Genomic DNA, 21,932 nt, shown 5'->3' on the forward strand with positions numbered 1-21,932 from the left:
ACTCTCCTCTAACCCATAAAAACTATGGAGAACAAGCCAAACTCATCTCTGGTTTTATGCCCTGTTGCATTAGACTCGAAATGAAGATTGTACACCCTTCTGCAATCCATTGAATTGACTATCCAACCAAGGTTCAGGAGCGCCAGACCCAAACTCGACTTTCATTACATATGGTCACATTTCTGATTTGGAAATTCTGTACATCAACTTCCCTGGATCTACATTGAATCCCTGCGGTTTAGTTCCTCTTAAGTTTGAATCTGTAGAATTCTTGTCTACTCTGAGGTGTAAAATGTATGCAGGCGTATTCAAAGTGATCCATGTCAATCCTTGGCATTCTGGAAATAACTGTGGGCACCCCTGGCATATGTTTGGCTTCTTTGGCATATGCTGGCAATACATGTGCATGCAATGCCAAGATCGTTATATCAGTACTTGATAAAAATGACAAATGGTACTTCCCAAAAAACGGAAATGGTTGTATATCAGGAAAAAAAAAATCTTGAAAATGTTAAGTTTTGGGCGCATTGAGTATATTGATAAAAAATTAAGAGACTGTATTTAAAACCAAAATGTGTTATTTTCATTATCCATAATGATGAAGCTTTTTTTGGCATTATCACTCAAGCTGCTTGATGTCCAATCCTTTAGGTTGGGACCTGCTGCCTGCACCTGCAGGGTGTCTGTGAGCTACGCAGTAACCGCCTCTACCTCTAATAAATGTCTAGCGCTGTTGCCTGTGTAAGGTTTATGCTGTCCTCCCCTCCCCTTTCCACGAAGATTCTCCACCCTAAAACGACTAACAATCTACTCGTAAAAGCTAGTATGAAAAAATGAGGTGGCATATTTTAATGGTAGGAGAACAGTACATGGTACAAGAAAATACAGACCAATATTGGAAGAATTCTGTGGATGCTACCGAAGTGAGGTAGTGACGTATGATGATGCCTAGTACAGAGACATATTGTGAGGGTCCTGGTCTTTCCAGTGGGGCACCGTGTATCCGAATAAAATCCTATCATACAAATGTGTTGTTTTCTGCAGTGCACTCATTTTTAGAACTGGGCACACAATTTAAAAAATGCACATACATTATCCAGTTATCGAGAAACTGTATTCCATGACCCTGTGGGAGAATTTATAGGAACAGCTCTGTAGGTCTTTCTCAGAAGTGCCATGAAATCCATGGTATGGGTGCCTATTTATTTGTGAATGATTACTGTAAAATTCAGCGTTTTAACACATGTTTACATCTTTCTTGGGAGGATAACTACAGCAAAGCCCCCTAGGGGTGGGGACTGGCATGACGGTTTTTGGAATGCCTTATTCAGACTTTCAGTCTTGACCTGTCAGGGTGGAGGGGGGACTTGTCCCAGTGTCAGGCACAAAACAACAAAAAAAGCCACATGAAGGTATGAAGTTAACAAGATTAAAGCTTTTATGAATCGAAAAGTGTCTCTTTAATCTTTGACCTTCGAAAGGGTAAAGCATGGCGTTCGGATCATTTGCATTCTACTTTTAACAGCACAGCAGCACTGAGCCACCACCGCTTCCACCCCAGAATGCTCATCATTTCATTACGGTTCATTATGTGGATAACTGTCAGAAAGCATTAGAGCCAGAGGCCTTGAGCGATAGGGCAGAAATGGTAATTCAAAAACAATATACTTTCTGGAGGAAATACGGCAGAGCAGTAAATCCAATTAGAAAAGCCCTATATACAGACTAAGTAAGTGAGGTCCATTGCGCGGATTAAGCTTGTTTGATTTTTTGTTTTGTGAAATTTGAAAGCTGAAGAAAAACCTTTTATACAGCTTCAGCCACTTTCCTACCATCATCTCGTTATTTTGTGCTTTTAATAACTGTAGCCTTTTTCTATATTAAATATCTTAAAAGGTGCATGTTTTCCAATGGCCTTCCACCTAATTATGTTTCTGTGGCAGAGGACACTAATTAATTCGTGTCTTTTAATCTGAGTGAAACTAAGCACTTTCCAGGCAGCCAATCAGAACTAAGCATCTTGCGGAAATTGCAGTAGTTCATGCCAGGCACAAGCGATCAACCTACAGAGAGAAAATAAGTTAATATGAAATGATTTAATTTGGAAATGTTGTGGCATAACTGTGTTAGACTGCTCTCTTGTGGGTTTTCTCAATATGCTGTGCCAACAGAATGTATTTCAATATTTATAATCATTCATTATTTCTGCTTCATGCAGTTTACATTTTTGAAAAATAGCGATCTTGATATGCCAGTAAGGCCGACACAATACGCCACTCTCTATAAATTATTGCTGTAAGTTACCGATTAGGGTATCCTTCACAGAGAATTTTTCACATATTATAAATAACTCTTTCAAAGTGTTTGGAAAACACTGAGATTTACAAACCTCAATTTAGACTCACAAAAGGTTCAATATGATTTTAAAAGATATGGGTCCTTTTTAAATAAAATTTACAAAAAGTAATCCCTTCCGATCTAAAAGGGTAGGAAAAGGGCGGATCTCCCTTCCCCCACACATTTCCACTCAGTGCTCCGTAGAAAAAATGACTCAGTTCAGATAAGAGGAGTGCGCGATATCAGCGCCTATGTTATGTTATTTGAGTCTTGATACAGCGAAGACTCGTCCCCGTAGGGACATCTCGGTGCCCCTACCTCAGGAAGGGGTCCACATAGCTGTCCCCATAAGAGTGGATGGCATCCTGGCCTTTTTGGAAGTCTCTGCTTTCCACAACACACCACTCAGATTAAAACTAGGTACAGGCGTATCTTCATTTGGGCAACGTTTGCTCACATAGTGACACAGAGCATTTTCTTCTGTTCAATGCTTGCTTTATAAGGAGACAGGCTGCATTCAAATAGGGGCACATCCCTAAGCAAATGGGCCAGACAAAGCTCCAATGCAAGCTGGGCTGTGCACAATCCCCTCAGCCAAGCTCACCACTCTTCTATCCCGGAAGTGGTACCATGTGCATAAGGACTGGCTTAATACAGGGCGGTGGGCATCACGTATCTGTATAATGTTAGAAGCACTGAGGGATCAGACACTACAAGTTTTTCAAACTTTACTAGTAGTAATATTTCCACGTATATATGTATTCCCCACATGCACATTAACACATAACCCATATTAAATCCTCATATTCACCCTAAATAGGCAAATGTTCAATAAATAAGACTTATTTTCAAACGTAATATAATTTTAAGTTATTTTTGATGCTTGGGAATTCCGCCTTTTTCCTGCCCCTACCTTTTATGGTTGATAGCTTATTGTCAGGTCAATCCGTGGTTACAATGAACTGTTCTAGTAATGGAGGAACACACTCAGTCCATCCACATGAGCCTCCAGGAGACACAAGTTGTGCTGTCCCCTTCAGACTAGTCTTGTTACAACAACGGATTCAATGAGAGACAGCAGGTGAAATAGTACAGTGGGTAGCGCACCTGTTGCAAAGGCATCTGGTCATCTGCAAGCTGAAAATGGGCACAGAAATAGGAACGCAACAGCAGTTCCAGCAGCATGGACTGTGAAGTCCATGCCGTGCTGGAACTTGGGGTGATTGCAAACAGGGAGTACATGTTGTGCCCCACTGAATGCATCCCCATGGCCGCGGAGGCAGGGGGGCCCTGGAGATCCCTCTTTGGTTCCTCACCGCCAGCCTTTTCATGATGGGCTCACTGCCAGGAAAGGGGTGGAGGTGGACCGCAGTGGTCACGCCTTGCATATTGAATACCCCTGTTTGCTGCACCACCGCTAGGGAACTGTGGTTTCATGGCACAGCGATGGTGGTCTGAATGGCCACCTCGTAATACGGCAACCACAGGACCGCCACACTAGTGTAGCGGTCATAGACAACAGACTCGTAATTTGGCCTTTAGTCGTCATTTTTCTGAAGCCCAAAACATGTCCATCAATGTATTCCTTGTCTATAAATTACAAAAAGTATTCTTAGGGATATCACTGTGTGGGATGTTCCATATAAAACATCAAAATAGTTGTATTGAAAATCATCTCAGATCATCTGATGGTTCTCACAGCAAAACCAAAGAAAAAAGCTATCACTAAAAGGGTTTATCAGAGCCACTGCAGCTAATCAGATCAATGAAACCAGTGTCTTCAACGACATTCAGCTTTAGGACGTATTGTTTACTTGGCACTTACCTACCACGCATTTAACAGCGTTTGCACAGTTTATCGAATTCAATGTAAAAATCTTTTTTTTTTTTGCAGCCAGGCTTTTATTTCAAAATTCAGCATGTTGTTTAGATCCTAACCCATTGCCGTACTTGAAGTTCTGCTTAAGAAAGTATATTTTGCAAATGAGTCCTTAAATATGAGATTCAATCTTTGCCTGTTTCTTTGTCGGGACAGTGCTTCATTGGAATGGAAGCACTGAAGTGCATGTACCTAGTATCCCTATGTATCTGCTACTGAGAGGTGACAGTATGCTCCCACTAAATGGACTGCACCAGTGACGAGAAGTGCAGGTACGACCCCCACCCCCTTCAACCTAAAGAAGCACAGGTCCTCAGTGCCTGCCAGCACCTACCCACTCAAAGCACTTGTTGGAAATGGTTTGCGTACAGAACCGACCAGATCCGGGCTGTTACTCTGTTAGCCTTGCCATGATTGGATGTGATGCAACGAATCCACGGACAGCAATGGCGCCCGAGTTCTCGCCTGACACACTTCCCTTCCCCTGCAGTCAAAGAACAATTGTGGGAAATCAATGCTACAAAAGCAACTCAGAGCGCCAGCAAAGTTGCACCTTATACCCTTTCCAGCACAGCACAACGAAGGGCTCAGGTAGCAGGGAGAGACAGGCCTCAATCTTGACTGTGCAGCATTTTTTTTTAACACGGCTTCAAATCAGAAGTCTTTATCTTTGGAAACAATGAGCGGGGACAAGCGGCCACTCTTCCATCGCAGGTGGCGGGCCCCCAAACCTCCAAATGATACTTTCGTTCATCTGGGCTAATACCAGGTCTCCAGGTAAACAGAAATCTGATTTTACAGGCCACTGGAGCAGAGAGTATCTCTGGCGAGAAGAATAGATCCCCAAAGCTGTGTTTTATTTCTTCATTAGCGCGCCGTCACGCTGGCCGGGTACTAAACGCAGGGCTGGCTGGGAATTGCGGGGCTAAAGAGAGCATAATGAAGAGAGGCGGGGCCCCCTAATGATGGCCCCCGGGGCAGTGGAATGGAGACGGTCACCTGGTGGAGGCAACTGGCAAGAAGCGATGGCCGCCTGCGAGGGTGCTGGAAAGATGCCTGCGTTGTTTATGGCTCTGCCAGGCACCTCCGTGGCAGCGTGGCTCAGCGAGCTGAACGTTCCCTACGGCAGCAGGCGAGGAGAGGAGTGAGACCCAGCCTGGCCCTTCAAAAGGTCATTAAACTAAGCCAATTTGGTAATAGTAACAGCTGATGTTTACAGCAATTACACACTTCAGAAGTGAATTAATACACGTTAAATAAAAAGGTTCATTAATCTTATTGAGAGTCGCTGACAACTTCTGAGCTCCCTTAGACATTAGTATAAATGTCTCCTCTGAGTATTCTCCGTTCATGCGACTTATTGACTGAGAATACATCATTAGATTTGTCAATGGGGAAGGAGGTGGTTCTGAAAAATGTATTTGTTTTATTATTTAGAGAGTTTTGTAAAGTGAGAACAGGATCCAGAGGTATCAGAGCAGTGTACAGAAACGAAGACCGTTACAACAGGGGCAAAAATAGAGTCTGACATCACCAGTGTGGGTACCGCGAAAATGCACCTACCCACAGCATCACTGAATTCTACACACAAACTGAGCTGCAGTTTTGCCATGACTTCACCCATGCTGTGCAGAGAGGGCTGGTAAGGCCATCACGATGCCTCTGCTTGCTCTTGCCAGGATCTATTGCATGGTCAACACACAGCCTGGCACATCCTGCTGAATAAACATCGGTGATGGACAAAGACAAGGCTTGGCCACACAGGGGAGGGTAGGACAGGACAGGCCTGCGTATACAGCAGCATGTTTGTGTGTGTGAGAGAGGAGGGGGTTAAACCGACAAATCAAACGGTCAATGAGGAAAACCAATCTCTAGGCCACCCCATGTTTCAAAACTCCTCAGCTGGCAAGAAAAGCAACAGTAATCCCCTGCAAACACACTGCTGTGACAATCAAAGCCGGCCTCGAGGACAATCCAGCGAAATCCTCACACCCCCAGTTCATGAACACAACTTCACGAGGGCCGCGCTTCCTAGGAAGCTGCTGGGACGTCTAGCCATCATCGACAAAAATTACAAAATAAAGATTTTAATCTACAAATAAAGGCAACACCTGTAACATTTGTATTTACCTTTAGGAAAGTATCATTTATACAAACACCACACAACTAGAGAAAGGCCCTTTGCTGGGGAACCTGATTGAGGGATTCGGAAAGTGGTAAACTCTCTGCCCTCACACTTCACGTCGAGGAGTCATGTCTTAATTTGGCATAATCTTTCCTGGAGTTCGTGATTTCAACACTTGATTATTTTGTTGTCATTTTTGTGAGAAAGTAGTATGAAACCTGATGAAAGTTGATGAAACTAGGGCTGGTTTAAAGGGCGAAAACTGAAAAAGCCCCCACGTTTTGGTGCTCACAATGTGTTTAGAGTTAATGAATATATATATTCCCCATGAATAACCCCAAATGTCATCTTTTCGCATTTTTAGTCATATATATATTTTTGAACTATACACGTTTGTAAGCGTTTTTTATTTTGTTTCCAGTGAGAAAAGATTCTGCTGAAGATATTACAAAAGGTAGCTGGGCACTGTTCCTCAGCTTGGCACATGAAGGCCAACTTCTCACTGCTGTAAACTCTTCAGATATGGCTTAGTGAGAACTGCCATTTTCATCACAAATACTATATGCCAGCCAAAATGAAAGCATGCCATTTGACATCAGCACTGGAGTGCTGAGGCTAACCTAGATGAATTATGTAACAATTTGTAATGCTAGCGAGAACTTCAAAGAAGAATTGTTCCCAGATATTTTACACCCACGAGCGTGCCAAAAAGACTAACAAGAGAAAAAAATGCAACAGTGCTCTGAAACATTGAAGTATGGTGTATAAGAGAGGCTCAGGAGTCTAACCATGCTTCCACCCTGGGGTAAAAGTATACATTTTAATTTATTTGAAATACCAGGAACAACATGGACAATTTTAACATTAAAATATATTTTGTCTGCATAAAAATACCCCGATTGGGAATGAGAATTACCATTTTTACTCCCACGGAAATCAATTTAGGAAAAATTTCCATAAAAAGGGACCAGAATGTTGCCACTTCTAAATCTTATCTGGAGCTAAGAGTAAGCTTTAAGGAGAACCGACGTGGTCTTACTTCTATGGTTCTTTGTGGTCACACTGATAAATTTAAATAAAAGCTGCCTTTACACACAACTTGAAATGGTCTCCAAGTCCTTGATAGGCCCTATGGCAAGCCAAACAAAAATGTAAGGGACACTGCACACAAAAGGAGACCTCCCTCGCTAAGGATTGATTCTGTGAAATTGTTAGTTAGTGCAACAAAGTCTGATTCTCCGGATTAGAACCCACTGGTTTATCCCTTGTAAATATAAAGGAAAACTTACGAGTGCAAGGCATGGAAGCGGGGTCGTTTTCGGCTCTGAAATAGCCGCGGTCACAGGTGCAGGACTTCGAGCCTTCGCGGATGGAGTAGCTGTGTGGAGGGCATTTGGCACAGATGGTGTCTGCTGAGTGGGCCTTGTAGTATCCAATTTTACAGGCTGGTAAGAGAAAAGGAATGGAAGGCGTTATTTACACAGCACACAGCAATAAAATCAGACCTTGACAATATCAACTACAGCAAGAGGAGACACAACCAAAATTATAACCACCAGGGTCCTTTTAATGAGGAAGGAGAAATGTGCCTAATACAAACAAATCACGAAGTGTCTTTGTTCTGCGTCAAGAGCTTCAGACACTCACTTGAACAAGTTCATAGCTTTGTGTGCAGTGACATGACTACACGTATTCTGGGTCCGAGCAATAGATGCAAACATCAAGATGGTTTCTACTGACTCCTATAACCATGCTATATCAAGCCGCTATACAACTTGGAAAATGGATATCCGTTTGGGAGCAAAGGCCAAGGAGAAATAAGAAGCTACGCATGCTTCAGAGGAAAACAATATGCTTCTTTCCTGTCATCGCATCTAGGAACGTGTGCACACCCACGTCCACACAGAAAAAAAGACAAACATACATATGTCAAGCAAACAGCACACCTTCCACCCGAAGACTGACAACACCAAGCTGAATCACCTGACATTAGGTGTTTGTCCATTTTGTACCTGGTCTTAACAAAGACATCAAACATAATTTTATGTCAGTGTTCATAAGGCCCACCACGCACAAATGTTGATGAACGATTCAGAGAGCGCAAAGAAAGCACTGGTTAAGAGCTCAAGAGTGAGAATTTTTTTTGGCAAGGATAGAAAATATATCATGCAGATTTTGACATTTTATAGGTTAACATGCAAATACTGAAGAAGGCAAGAAAGGATATCCACAGTGGCAGAAACATTTCATTTGCAATTTTTATTTCTGCAGAAAATTATGATCCACTGTAGTTCCCCTTGCATGAACGGAGAAGCCACACTTTCATCTGGTGTGTTATCTGCTGTTAAACAAACAGTGCGGCAAAACTGTGCATGCTATCAAGGAAAATAATATTGAGCCTGAGTCACTCCTGCTTGAGGTTTACCTTCAATTTACTAAGCTGGAAAAACATTTCCTGCAATATGTGTAGGCTCAATGGATCTACTTCTCTCAAAGTGGAAATTAGAAGATAACGTGAGTAATACATGCTTACTGCCAAGACTAAAGAACTTACGGTTAAAATGTGACTGCAGCCCCTTTGCCTCCTCTGTTATAAGTTTAGTTTGGTCTGTTGTTACCCTTTGCTGATTGCCTTCCATACCTTGCTGATCCTTTGGACAGATCTGGAACCATTGCTTTGTTGATACTCCCCTGTTTTATAAGCATGTGTCTATGTGGGACTTCTCTGCCTTCCTGACCATGTTGGTTGATTCATCAAAGTACTTTGATACTGGGGTGGAGGAAGTGAAAACATCTCCCTTCAGAATCTCAAGGGAATTCCAGGAGTGAACCCTAGCCCCACTTTTAGCTCCTCCATTGCCTTAAATTTGCTGTTTAGGGGCCTGGAAGAAGGGCACAGAGTATAAAACCAAATTAAGCAAACATGGCTCCCACTTTAAGATCCTGATGATGACTTTGCGTCCCCCTGAGGATAGGGGTAGCAAGGACAGTGCCACAGTACCCCATAATAGACATTGATATTCCCGACATTGCCTCAGTGTCTTTGCTTTAAGATTCAGATAGGAGGGCTCTACCAACTGGAGTCTGTTTTCAAAAAGCTGAAGTGCGACTTAACCATCTATGGCAAACACGGACTAACGTAATATTAATGTATTAGGCAGCCAACAGACATGCAAAATACCCATCTCTCCTTATATTACTGGATGGTCCAACAGAGAAGAGGGAAACTGGATTACAGAGCCTTCATCTCATCTCCCTACCACCTACCTTTATGGTGGATGGTACAGTAAACAGAAGCTACAAAACCCCACTGTCCTATTCCGGCTGCTACACTCATTTCAGCTGTAGCAGAAACGTGTCTGCAGTGATTGAGTGATTCCCTGCTGGATGCCAGGATGCTCCACTGCGAGAACATGTGGCTTGCAGGACATTCTTAACAGCCTCTATCCATTACCAGAAGCATAGGAAGGGGGCAGGCCTCAGATGGGAGCTGCACTAACCACATGCTCAGCAACCAGATCAGATGACAGAGAAAGAAGAGCCGTCAACACAGCAGGAACAATTCTGAGACTAAGTGTCCACGATAAAACAGCTGGTGAGCCAGGCAATTAATCAGGAGCAGAAGACAGTCATTGATGTCAAGCTCCGAAACATGTCTACCCTGTTTTCTACATACTACCCTCTTAGAAGACAAGGCGGTATTGATTAGATTGGACAGCAACCACCTCAGTCATTCAGTTTGTCTTACTGAAACTTACACTGAAATATAACAAGTACGTGGCATCCTTAGATCACAACTCTCAGCTTCATCTATCAAATGCAGTTCGTCAATACCAGTGCTCTACCGCAATATTGTGTTAGAAATATTGCCGTACAGAAAAATTGCTTCCACTACATTAACTAGCACTATATTGTCATGGTATCTGGCTGGTGAGTAAAATATAGTAAATATATTCTTACCTTGAGACATAGTGGTAGACCAAAGTAGTGGTTGTGATCTTTTGGTGGATCAATATTTTCACCATGGTATAAGGACATACAACTGTCAAAACCAATTTATCCTCCATTGTTGCCTCGTTACCCAATCATTGAAGATCTTTCAGCACAGCTCGTACTTTCCTAAATTCGGATATCACTTTGCATATTCCTCATACCAAGGCACACCCATTTACCCGTACCCCAACACCAGCTCAGAGTCAAAGAATGACTTGGCGTCCATCACCCTCTTTTTACCTTCCAGCTGATTGATCAGTGGCGGACTATTCCTAATAATTATTATAAAGTTTAATATCATTATAAGGTGTCACCCAACCATGCTATATCTCACCCGCTCTTTCTTCTCCTTCTTAGGTTCCACCCCTGTGTATGGTTATTTCAAAGGCACAGCCTCCCCCCACATTGGCCTTCTTCTCGATTCATGACCTCAGCATATGGTTTGCCAGACACGGCCCCTGTGACTGAACACAAACCCACAACCAAGATCACAGATATATAGGCTGTACAGCCGACGCCTCAGAGCCCTGTGGTGTAAATGACTTACACCAGCCAATAACTGTATGGGAAAAGCGGATATTTTCTCAAATCCGACGAAAATGTGATAACAGTGCAAAAGAATTAACAGCTTAAGTGTTGAGACGTGTGCAAACTGCATTTTCTCCTATTTAACACTTATTTCAATTAGGTGATGAACATTAACTGTGCTCATTCCTGTTTTCAGGGCACTTACCACCTAATTGGCCTAACTTCCTAGTCAAAACATGAGCAAAATCTATTTCTGTACTCTATGCCCCAGTTTTTAGCGAAGATGTGTTAACCAGGCACCAAAACATACCTGATAAGCATTGCAAACGTTATTTGTGATGTTGTGCTTTTGCACGTTATTACACAACGTTCTAAATGGCCAAATAACAGCCTTATTTACTCGGTGCAGGCACAAGCGGGCCTATAGGAAATGTACTTGCCGTACAGTATTTACACTGCCTTATATACTAAAGGAAATATGAGGTGGTAACAGTGTATCCCACAAGCGTATAGCCACTACACAATGTGCACGGTAGAAAAATATGTTCCACAAACTATAACTTGTGAACAATCAGGTCTGACCAGGAGAATGCCTGTCACTTTGCAAGACTTGGACAGTTCGCACAAGAACCTCCACTCTCACTTCCCCCCCCCCCCCGACTGTACAGATGAATCTTACAGTGAACAGGTTTTTGCTGACTAATATTTATGGACAGCATGTGAATCCAGAAAAGATTAACACTGCAAAACACACAATTAGATGAGGTTCAGCTTGCAAGGTGCTGCCCGGCTTCACTTGCAGCGGCCTTGGGGGGAGCAATTAAAACCAGAGACCGAAGCTCAGCAGAAAAGACACACTCGGGTCAAGCCCAGAATCCCTGCATCAAATCCAACTAGTCCCTCAAAACAAATACCAACAGCAGCGAACAAGAACAGCTTGTGTAAAATGGGCAAATCTGCAGGCAGGCAGGCAGGCCAAAAGCAGCAGAAGGGTCCCCTGCATCTGCGTCGCAGAACTCAAAGACAAGCTCAGCAAACTCCTTATGTGCCGGAGTCTGAAATATGTTTTGTTTTATAAAAATGCACAAACTGCCAATCTTCAAAAGAAAAAGAAAAAAACAGTAACTGTACCAGCAGCTTCAAAGGTGAGGCGTCTGCAGCAGCAGGTTTTAGATCAGAAACGCATGTAAAGATGGACAATTTGCTAAAAAGAAAAGGTTTCAGCTGGAACTGACTCAGTTCAAATGAATAGATAATTTGTATTAAAGGGGGTCCAAAAATGTTTGTCAGTTTATAACATTCCTAATATTTTCTAAAGAGGAACACACGAGGGGATAACAACAATGTTTGATGTCTGATCAAAGTCTTGTGTCCTAGCCAGCGGTGTCAGATAAGCCCTCTGTATCTAGCCTTCAAAAGAGCAATGTCTGATCCGTGCCAAGCCTTGCGTCATCCAACGCGCAATGGCTGATTGGGTACACCGCTCTTCCATACCACCCACGCAATGCATGACTGCGTCTTCTTATAACTCACTCGCAGTTACGTTCATCAGGAAACCTTTCCCATCATCTCTTCCTGCGCACGACTGTCGCTGAGACTTGTTGGGTTTAAGTCCATCATCTTTAAGGTGCTTAGACCACAACAAATCCATTGCCTGGTGGACTTGATTTCGAATCATGTGCCATGAAAGGGAACCACAGATATAAACTGTTTGTAATATCTGCCTCTATTAAGTGAAAGCAGGAAGAAGGTAAAAGAAGAAGTGAGCTGGGAGAGGGCAAAGGTCTCGCCTGACTCTGTGTCACTCCACACTTTGTCATGAAGAGGCTGAAAGTCAGGCTCTTCTGAGAACCCTCTAATAAGCACATCTTTCAACCAGCTGCTGCTGGGTCCGGGTGGACCTCAGACACGCCCCCTGGGCTACCGAGGCTCTCCTAAACATAGAACTCCTGTTAAGCATGCAGCAAACAAGAAGGTGATGGAAAGACTGAAAGAGTTCCTCTCAGCCACTAGCAGTCACTAATTCCACGGTCCAGCCAATCCAGACAGAGACAACCATATGCCAAGCAGTTTTGGTCCCGTCGCAGTACGAACAGTCTAGGCCAGGTCCCCTCCAGCTGGGAACATAAGGACCCAGACAGGGCTCGGCCAACTTATGTCGTGTCAGTGAGGTGCAGCCCGAGACCTGTGCCACAGTGCGCACTGGACCCATGTCTCACTCTACCTGTCCAATATGCAGCAGAGATTAATTATGCTCTGTAAATATTCACTTAAAACGTCCACCCTCAGACCTCTGAGTTTTGTAAGCCCAATATTTCCTTCCCTGACACTTTTCGTACAGTGGCACCTGTGTGGCCCCTCTCTGTACTCATTTTCCTTACCTGACATAAGTTACAGAGTTGACCAGAAGCTCGGGCATAACTTTTTAACTCCAGTGACATGAATTAAAAAACATGGCACATGCAATTTAGACTTGAAAAGTTGAAGGTCAGAGCCCATGAATATTCCCCAGATACCTAATTTAGCGAGTGGAGATGCAAGATACAAATGAACATGAATCAAGTCGCCTGTAGATTGGGAGTGGGATTCTTCAACAGAATTGTCATGATGGAATTCTGCCCCCGCACCCCTCACACTCCCCCCTCATAGGGCAGTCTTTGCAGCATACTTAAAGCAATCCTCCCTTCTCCTCTTCTGGAGGGGATTTGTTGGAGGGATGCGATGTGAATAGCGCTCCTGCGCCGCTTTAGAAAGATGCCATTGTGGGAAGATTAGTTCACATGTGCAATATAGCCTTTGAATCGAGTTTCTTCAGCGTTGCTTTAATTAGTTCTTTTTTTAAGTGCCTCGCCTTCTTTTCAGCCCGCTCGGATCACGCACACACGCGGGTGTCTCGTTATTCAACCGACCAACAAAAAGTGCGTGTCCGCAAAACTCTGTTTCAGGTTGATGCTTTCTTTTTCTAGCAGGAAAGAGCTCTTGTTCTCGACCTCGTCCTTTTTGCCACAGAAGACATTTTATCGCTGGCCTGAACCCGCTTTACACCAAGAATTTAGATGTTGAAATGTTCTGCACAGGCAACTTTTTACATGCTTATGCGTTTTGATTATTCCTTTAATTATCTATGTGGATGAACAGTAAACTGCAATTTTCAGTAACTTTGAGCCACAGAGTCATTCCATGCTGACCCGCTCCTCCCAGGACACTGTGGGAAAAGCACTGGCAGCGACAAGAATAACACAGCTACATTCCTATCCGTTTCCTTCCTTTTGATGTCCTTGTGGTTTCTTTAGGACAGGAGTTCATGTGATAATTATAGTTTAGAAACATGTGCACAGGCACTTTGTCCAGCACTCTGAGCCACAGGCCTTGACCACGCCAATGTCTTTGCTCTGCAGACCTTTCTTGCTTCAAATGTTGGTCCGGCTCGTCTGGAGGTTGGACAGTCGCGCCAACTGGTATTTTTGACCTGGGAGTTGAACAGAGAGGACTCTCCTTTCTCTGAGCGCTGAATAGCGTAAAGCCGGCCCTGGTCTCTCAGTCTCAAAGTGGACAATGCAATTCCGGATCACTGCTGGAACAAGTGTAATTGGTTTGCCGGGCAAAGGGAGGGCGAAATAATAGGATTTTAAAACAGACATAAAGACGAGGCTTCTTCTGAAATTAAATTCCTCAGTCCCAGTGTAATTATTCACGTCAGTGTCCCCTAACGGGTCACAAACTACAAGCAGGTCCTAGAAACAGGAATACTGGGGGGAAAAGGGCAAACCTTCTCCCCAGTCATCCAATAATTTATTAGAATCCCGTGAAACACTTGGACCTCACAGTGTGAAATGTTGTGTGGTTCTGATTAATGTGCATTTGGATACATGGCCCTCTTTCGCCCATCTCCACAGACCTCCCTGGAAAGTCAAAGCACCCATCGCTTTATGGCCATTTTTCCGACACCCACTAAAGATGATTCAACAGTGAACCAACGTCTTGTTCTAATATATATATTTTGGATGTGTTTATTTTATTTATTTGAGTTTTATATAGCGCTGGCTAGACCCGAGGTATCAGAGCGCTTTACATGTTTAGAGAATAAATTTACAAAAAGTATACGATGAACGTCAAGTCTGCTTCGCAAACACTCATATAGAAAAATAAATAAAGTTGGGATAGCTCCAATGCTGTAAAGTACTAATGAGAGTTTTTCTGCTCACTCTATTAAGAATGTGTTCAGTCCCACAAAGGTATGGGCGATCCTGCAAAAAGGTAGGTAGCTAACTCTTTTAAAGGACATTTTACGCCTCACTGTCCATTAAAAAAACAAAGTAATGGTTACTCGGAAATGAAAACATATATTGGCATTCCCCCCACACTTGATGCTGTCAGCATCGCAGATACACCAGGCCTCTTAGAAACAGGCACAGAGAATAACCCAAGGAGGCAGCAGTGTCTTTGGAAAGACTGGGTTCACGCCAGGGCCAAGCAGGGCCATGTAGTCGCCGACAGCATCCAGTCCCTCTCCAGGCGTGCCACACATCGACAAGGAGCAAAGCACAGTTATCTCGACCGAATAATGTCGCTATTTGTTTTCGAATCACAGTTCTGAAATACCTGTTGAACGGGCCTGTCAGTGTCTGCCAGGAGCGTGCTGTGCGAACTGATCAGGGATGCGCAGGGCCACACAATCAAATCCCATAGCCTGAGGCCAGCCACCACAAACACTCCCGGAGCTATGGAAAGCGCTGACGGACACACAGATCGATATCTTAACTCTGCTGTCTGTGTGAAAGCAGAGCCTGCTTCATACAGCATTGCTGAGAGGTTTCAGTGCTGGAGATAACGGAAGGTACTCGTCGTATCCAATGTAATGGGCGTCAGTATACCCACCTCGGAAGGATGAAAGGCTGCATTGGCCCTGCCATGATTCGGCTCGTGACCTGCAGATGACCGCATATCTTTAACTCACTGAGCCATTCTGCCAGCATTAGAATATCGGCATTCTGCTTCCCAGGCTTGTGAGTGGGGGAGGGGCGGAGGGAATGGGAACTAAAGGCGCTGGATAACATTGTCTGTACCCCTGAAAGAACAAACCGGATGCAAAGGCAACGTGATGAACTTTAGTAATCCATCCACAACGAAAGGGTTGTACCCTCACAACCGAACAGTGCAGCCATCACCCTCTGCACCACAGTGGCCGTTCTCTAACAGGCTCATGCCCAACCCCCCACTCGCTAATCCTGGCATTATAAACTTTATTATCATTATTGGGTGTCACCCTACAGCTGGTATCAACCCAGGCTTCAGGGAAAAGTCCCTTTTCATGCCACCAGCATGAAACTGGCAGCAGATTCAATCTATGAAAACCATTGCTAAATAATTATTTCTACACTAGTGTTTACACTACACTTGCTGGTATCAGGAAACGCTTAAATCACAGGAGTGTATAGAAGATGCCATACCTCTACATGGTTGATGCCTTGCAAAGGGCGTTTTTATGACCCTTCACTTCCCTGCAAAACTACCATGTGGTTTCCCAGTCAAGGCAAAGTCTATTGATAATCTTGATCAACTAGTCTTTAGAGCTCAGTTGCCTCCTAGTAAAAAGCATTACTCAATACAACTTAAAACAGCTTTGTATTTCCTGGGGATGCCTCTTTCCTCCTCCTCTTTCAACTTGCCACACACTGAGAAGGCCTTGTAAAAAATGGGTGGTCTTCCAGGGGGCGACCTGGGCGCGGGCAGGCCTCATAATTCAGGATGGCGTTTTTATGGTGGTCGTTTGCTTATTGATTACAAGGTTCCAAAAACGTCTGCAATTGCCCAGCCTGGCAACCAGGTTTCAGAAGCAAAAAGGCACACTATTAGAAAGATTGCACGGGATCAAAGTCCAGCTTAGACAAATAACACATCACTACTGACTGTGAAAAAAACCCACAGTCTATCACTCGGGCTAACAACGAGCCAAATCTCGCAGCAAAGTAGAGTACAGCCTTGTTGAAAACTAATTTCAGGTAGTTGCTCAGCATATCTGCAAATAGTTCCAGCTCAGCATCTTTACAACAATCATTAACCCGCCTGGGAGTTTATTAATCAGAACTGGCTCCCAGAAATCAGTCTGCATTACAGCAAGGATCTTAATTACCTCAGACAATTAGGCGTGAGCAATACATTTTTGATAAGTTGCTTCCATCTGAGCTGGCCTCTGATGCAGCAGACATGGTAGCCTACATAAAGTATTGATTCATTCCACATTTGAGGATTATAAGCAATATCACAACTTGGTATCGAACCGGAAAAAATGATCAGTTATTTCGCACTTTTACATTTTTATAAACGTCGGCATCTATCTGTCTGTCTGTCTGTCTGTTATATATATCTATCTATTTTTTGTTGTTGCAGTTTTCATATAGCATGAATTTGGCTCAAGGGTATTAGAGAGCTTTATATGAACACCAGATTATAATACACAAGGTCAGATTCAGTATTTTTTTGGGCAGATGCAGATTAAGTGATTTGCCCAGAATCTCAGGATGTTGAGCCAATGCCAGCACTCAAACCTGGTTCCCCAGTTCCTAAGTCAGTAGCTCTGGCCGTTAGGCCACCCCCATACATGGTCAGACCCAACAGTGTGCTGGTTAAGTATTCATGAGTCGTGATGCACTGTCTTTACTACATATTCATACAATGTTGTTTTCGGCCATGAACGAATGGTTGAACATGAAAGTATGCATTTCTTGATCAGGCATTAAAAACACAGTGAATGGGATTCTGTACCGTCAGTTGTCACATGCTGGTAGAAGCCCTGCAGTTTTACAGCTGATTCCGCGCCCCCCACTAAACCCATGTTGCCTCTTCCAGAATCACCTTAAGGAGGGTCAGGACTTTGAGAGTGGGAACTTTGGCTACTGGAAGGGTTCAACGGGATGTAGCTTTGAGAATGGGGACGACGAAAGACAGTAGCAAGAAGTAGATGGGTAACCTGCTACTGGAGTGAAGGAATATTCTGGCATCGTAGTAGGAACAGCTTAGTCTTAATGGAATGAGGACCAAGGAGCTAGAGGCCCAGATATGGGATTATTAGGAAAGATTTGAAGATGAATGAGATGGCGATGGGATGGAGGTGCTCGGAGATTATAATATGTGTTGCTTCGAAGCGAAACGTAAGGGAACTTTTTATCATTGTGTAAAATAGACTGTTGGGATTGAGTAGGAGAGATGTTGTAATGGAGGTTAGGCATAGGTAGAAGCTTGTGGTTCTGGGATAGAAATAGATTGATATTGTGGAACATACTGGACCATTTCGAGGAGTTCTAAGATGGAATAGGGAAGTTTCACTTTCGAATGGAAGGTGATCTCAATACGTACATTTATTTATTTGTAAGTCATGTATAGCGCTAGGTAGACCAGAAGGTGTCAGAGCGTTTACATGGTCATGAGCGAATCCAGTGAATCTGGAACACCATAAACATATGAGGCGAGACTCAATAGATAATAGCGCACAACAACAGCACAGTAACAAAAACCATGATGACAGATTCAATACATTAAGGAGACTGTGCAAATGTGACTGTTTTGGGGGTTAGATATAAAAGGAGAAAAGCAATGGGGTGTGGACTGACATCAGTACTACTGAAGAAAACAGCAAGGAATACGAAAAAGGTCTTCTGTATAAGAACCAATCACATCACAGTTAGCATGGTAAAGACACCAATGGGGGCAGGGGCTACAGCACCCATTTCCAGAGAACTGGCTCGAGTACCTATCATTTAGCAAGTTCCTAACCTAATTTACCAAAATGGCTTCCATCCCAAGGCTGTTCAGCTTGTTTACAAGTCTTCTGTGTGAAAGAGTAACAAAGGCTGCACTGAAGCCTATGCAGATCCCATCCATCACTCTTTCATTACCTACTCCCCTGGTCAATCAGTCAAAAGATTCAATTTGATTTGCCTGGCGTGACTTTTCCCTTGTGCCACCACGCACGAGAAAGGTTGGACAATTACAATACAGGGATAAATCATTATCCTTATTTACAGACTACACCCACATTAATGCTCCTCGGTGCTGCAGTTTAGAGATGACTTTCTCAACTAATAATAGGCCTGCCTTGCTTGAGTACACCCGTGTTCTGCAGTGAGAGAGCCCCAGGGTACCCACGCTAATTTGCATTGCCTTGCAGGATATAAACCATTATAATGAATAAAGCACTACAGTCATTTAATGGTCAGAATTTGGCAGGTCACACATCGCACATGACCTACAGACTCATGCATCCTCTGTGATCACTAACGTCTCAGGACTTATATGACTAGTGAAAATTCCTGGATTCATAAATTCACAGAAGACATTTGTGCATAAATTGAAGGCAAACATGTTGCATCCCTGAAATTCCACCGAGCATCTCAAGCTTCTGAAGTTGATGGACTGAGTACTACACATTTGCACAATAACAACACTCACTTCGCATGGGGAGATATGCACGTGTTATTTGTTCCAAAGACGCCATAACACATTGCTTATACAGTAAGGAGTTAGTGGGGCTTCTTTTTCTGAAAATTGTAAATCAGAAATACAAAGATGCACTCTTGTCTGAAACATAAGGATGCTCTCTACAAAGAGTGATGCAGAGCTTTGGCATTTCCAAGGCAATACTATAGGGCTAGAACACAACGCTTGAGGGAGCTGTCAAAAGAGGAAATAAAGTAAGAAATCAGATGTGCTTCCATATTCATGAGCCGGATATGAGCCCTGACAGTGTCAAATCCCTGCGAGGCGGCATGTCTGGTTCGCTTCTTAGAGGGCGCGGGCACTTGATCACGGAGACATTAAACTCCCCACCTGGGGGTGCAGTGCTCGGTTACAGGTCCAGTGTACTTTGGCAGCCCTCTGCATTCTGTGTCGGGCTTCTGTTGCTTGGGAAAAGGCAGTGTGCCAGAAAGGCCCGCAGGTAAATTCTGCCACCCTTTCAAGTTCGCCTGATTTACACTGACGGCTTGTGCGAGGGTGGATCTCTCTACTGGTGACATTATCAATGAGGACAGTGACTCCTCACCTTGTAACTCACCTTTTGCGGAGCTGATGGGTGATCACGCCTCATGAGGTGACCCTCATTTCCTGTTGACAATAGTTGATGCCAAATACAGACAATGGATGGTGTGCGGTTACACAGGGGGATATGTATCTCTGACAACCAATCATGAGATGAAAAACGCAAGAACGAAAATCTGATGGAGAACCATATTCCTCTCCAGAATTAGAGGAATGGAGACAGAATTAGTCTTGCCTCTAAAACCAAATAAGTCAACACAACTAGACACAACTAACATTCCTTGCATCATGGCGACCGTGACATTGGGTTCTTATATGTTGAAGAACCAGTTCCGTTGAACGCTTTGACAGGGTATGTCCACTGCACCTCGCTTCAGCGTGTAAGGCAGGCTCTATGAAAAAGGCAATGATTATGAAATTAAATCTGCACTAAAGTTACTGAACCGAAGCCTCTCACTTTTCAGTATCCTATGCCTGCAAGTTCTATTTATACAGGATTAAATCGAAATAACAATGGCAGTGAAATCTGAAAAATAAATTGAGAGAATTATAGGTGGGGGCCAGTGGCGGCTGGCATCTATGGAGAGTGGTTGGGTGGGCAAATAGGTGAAAAATACTTATGTGCGACAAATCCGACTGCCACTCCTTCCTCGCTACACCTCTTCCTAGTGCAGCGTGAACCCATGAGAATTGCCTTAACCAATCCCGGTGCTGCTTTCATGATATGAGAACAGCGCCCTGATTAGTGGAAGTGGCCTCACTCGCCACTCCTAAGGGCGCTTGAGCCCTGCACTTACTCTATCTAACCCAGCTGTCTTAAGAAAGCTGGGTAAGAGGTTTCAAAATGCTCATGTCTGGCTGAAACCAACATTATTACAATTGTATTTTTCAACTCTGGGACATTTTAACCAGTTGGGTGATGCGCCACAGTTCAAACGGAGGGGCCGCCGGCGGTAGGGGCTTGAGGGAAGACAACAGCCCAAGCAAAATCTACTGAAACCTTTTTAATTTTAAACATGGCACGTGAAATAGTGTGTACACTTTGTGCCAGACTGGAGCAAACTGGTGCTGCAGCAATTGTCTCAATGTGGTCAATGCCAATGGAGAGCTAGGTGCGACAAGCTTGTTGGTTTCCATGGAGCTACAGTTTTCAAAGGCTGGCATGGTCACAGAAACACAAGAAGCCTTTCTTTCAATGAATTAGAAATGATAAATTGCTGCTAGATTAACCATTTTTTGAGACGTGCTGTGCCAGGGAGATTGCTTCCTGAACTTTTCACTAACATTTAGTGTCTACAGCATGGAGAACCAAATGATAAACGCTATTCCTTTTAGTTTGTAAGTCAATTTCCAGACTTACAAAATACCAGTCATGTTGAGAAACACACCATGCACTATTTTTATATCGTTTTGGGTCTCCTGTAAGAAATCTGTCGTCCATATCAGCAAGCACAGCGAACGCTACTGTTTAATTGACTCAAGACCAGCTTGGCCAAACACTGTGCTGTAAAACGTTTATTTTTCCTTCTCGATTTGACCTTCGTCTGCTTCCTCACACTACACACCAAATAGGTATCAGAGAAGAGAAGGAAGATGAAGAGGGACTCTATTGGCTGCTAGGCACATTTGTGCACCTTCGAGAAGTTCACCGGACTCTGCTATCCTATCAAAATTGGACCTCATTTTCATAACACAAACCTGCTGGCACATGGTCTGTGAACTGCTGCATCTGTCCCAAGTAAACAACACAGAGCAATGGTAAGTCTTGCTGCAGAAACATGGGTTGCCGAGTTCGTGCAATCATCTCAGTGGTTCTACTAATGAGAATTAGTCAATGGATCCTACAGAGCTGGAAGTGCCAGGGTGGTTACCTGATGTGAAATAGCTCAAAAGAAAGCAAAGTGGGTTCATTCAACCATTCAGCAACTGGCAAACAGAAGCAGGGATGCAACCATACATCTCCAAAGGGGGTGTGGCCTACGTGATTATGGGCGTGACTGAAACACCTAAACTAAATGTCTGTGCTTCACACAG

General features: G+C 43.7%; 1 protein-coding gene across 1 annotated transcript in view; it reads right to left on the minus strand.

The window, feature by feature from the left end:
• Positions 1-21,932, minus strand: part of EPHA4 (EPH receptor A4) — a 158,319-nt gene that overhangs the window by 80,453 nt on the left and 55,934 nt on the right. The window contains exon 4 of the mRNA XM_086943736.1: positions 7,631-7,786. Coding sequence (XP_086799862.1) covers positions 7,631-7,786 — 156 coding nt within the window. The remainder of the gene's footprint in view (positions 1-7,630; positions 7,787-21,932) is intronic.

The sequence above is a fragment of the Lissotriton vulgaris genome, chromosome 11 (assembly GCF_964263255.1).
Source record: "Lissotriton vulgaris chromosome 11, aLisVul1.2, whole genome shotgun sequence".
NCBI classification, from domain to species: Eukaryota; Metazoa; Chordata; class Amphibia; order Caudata; family Salamandridae; genus Lissotriton; species Lissotriton vulgaris.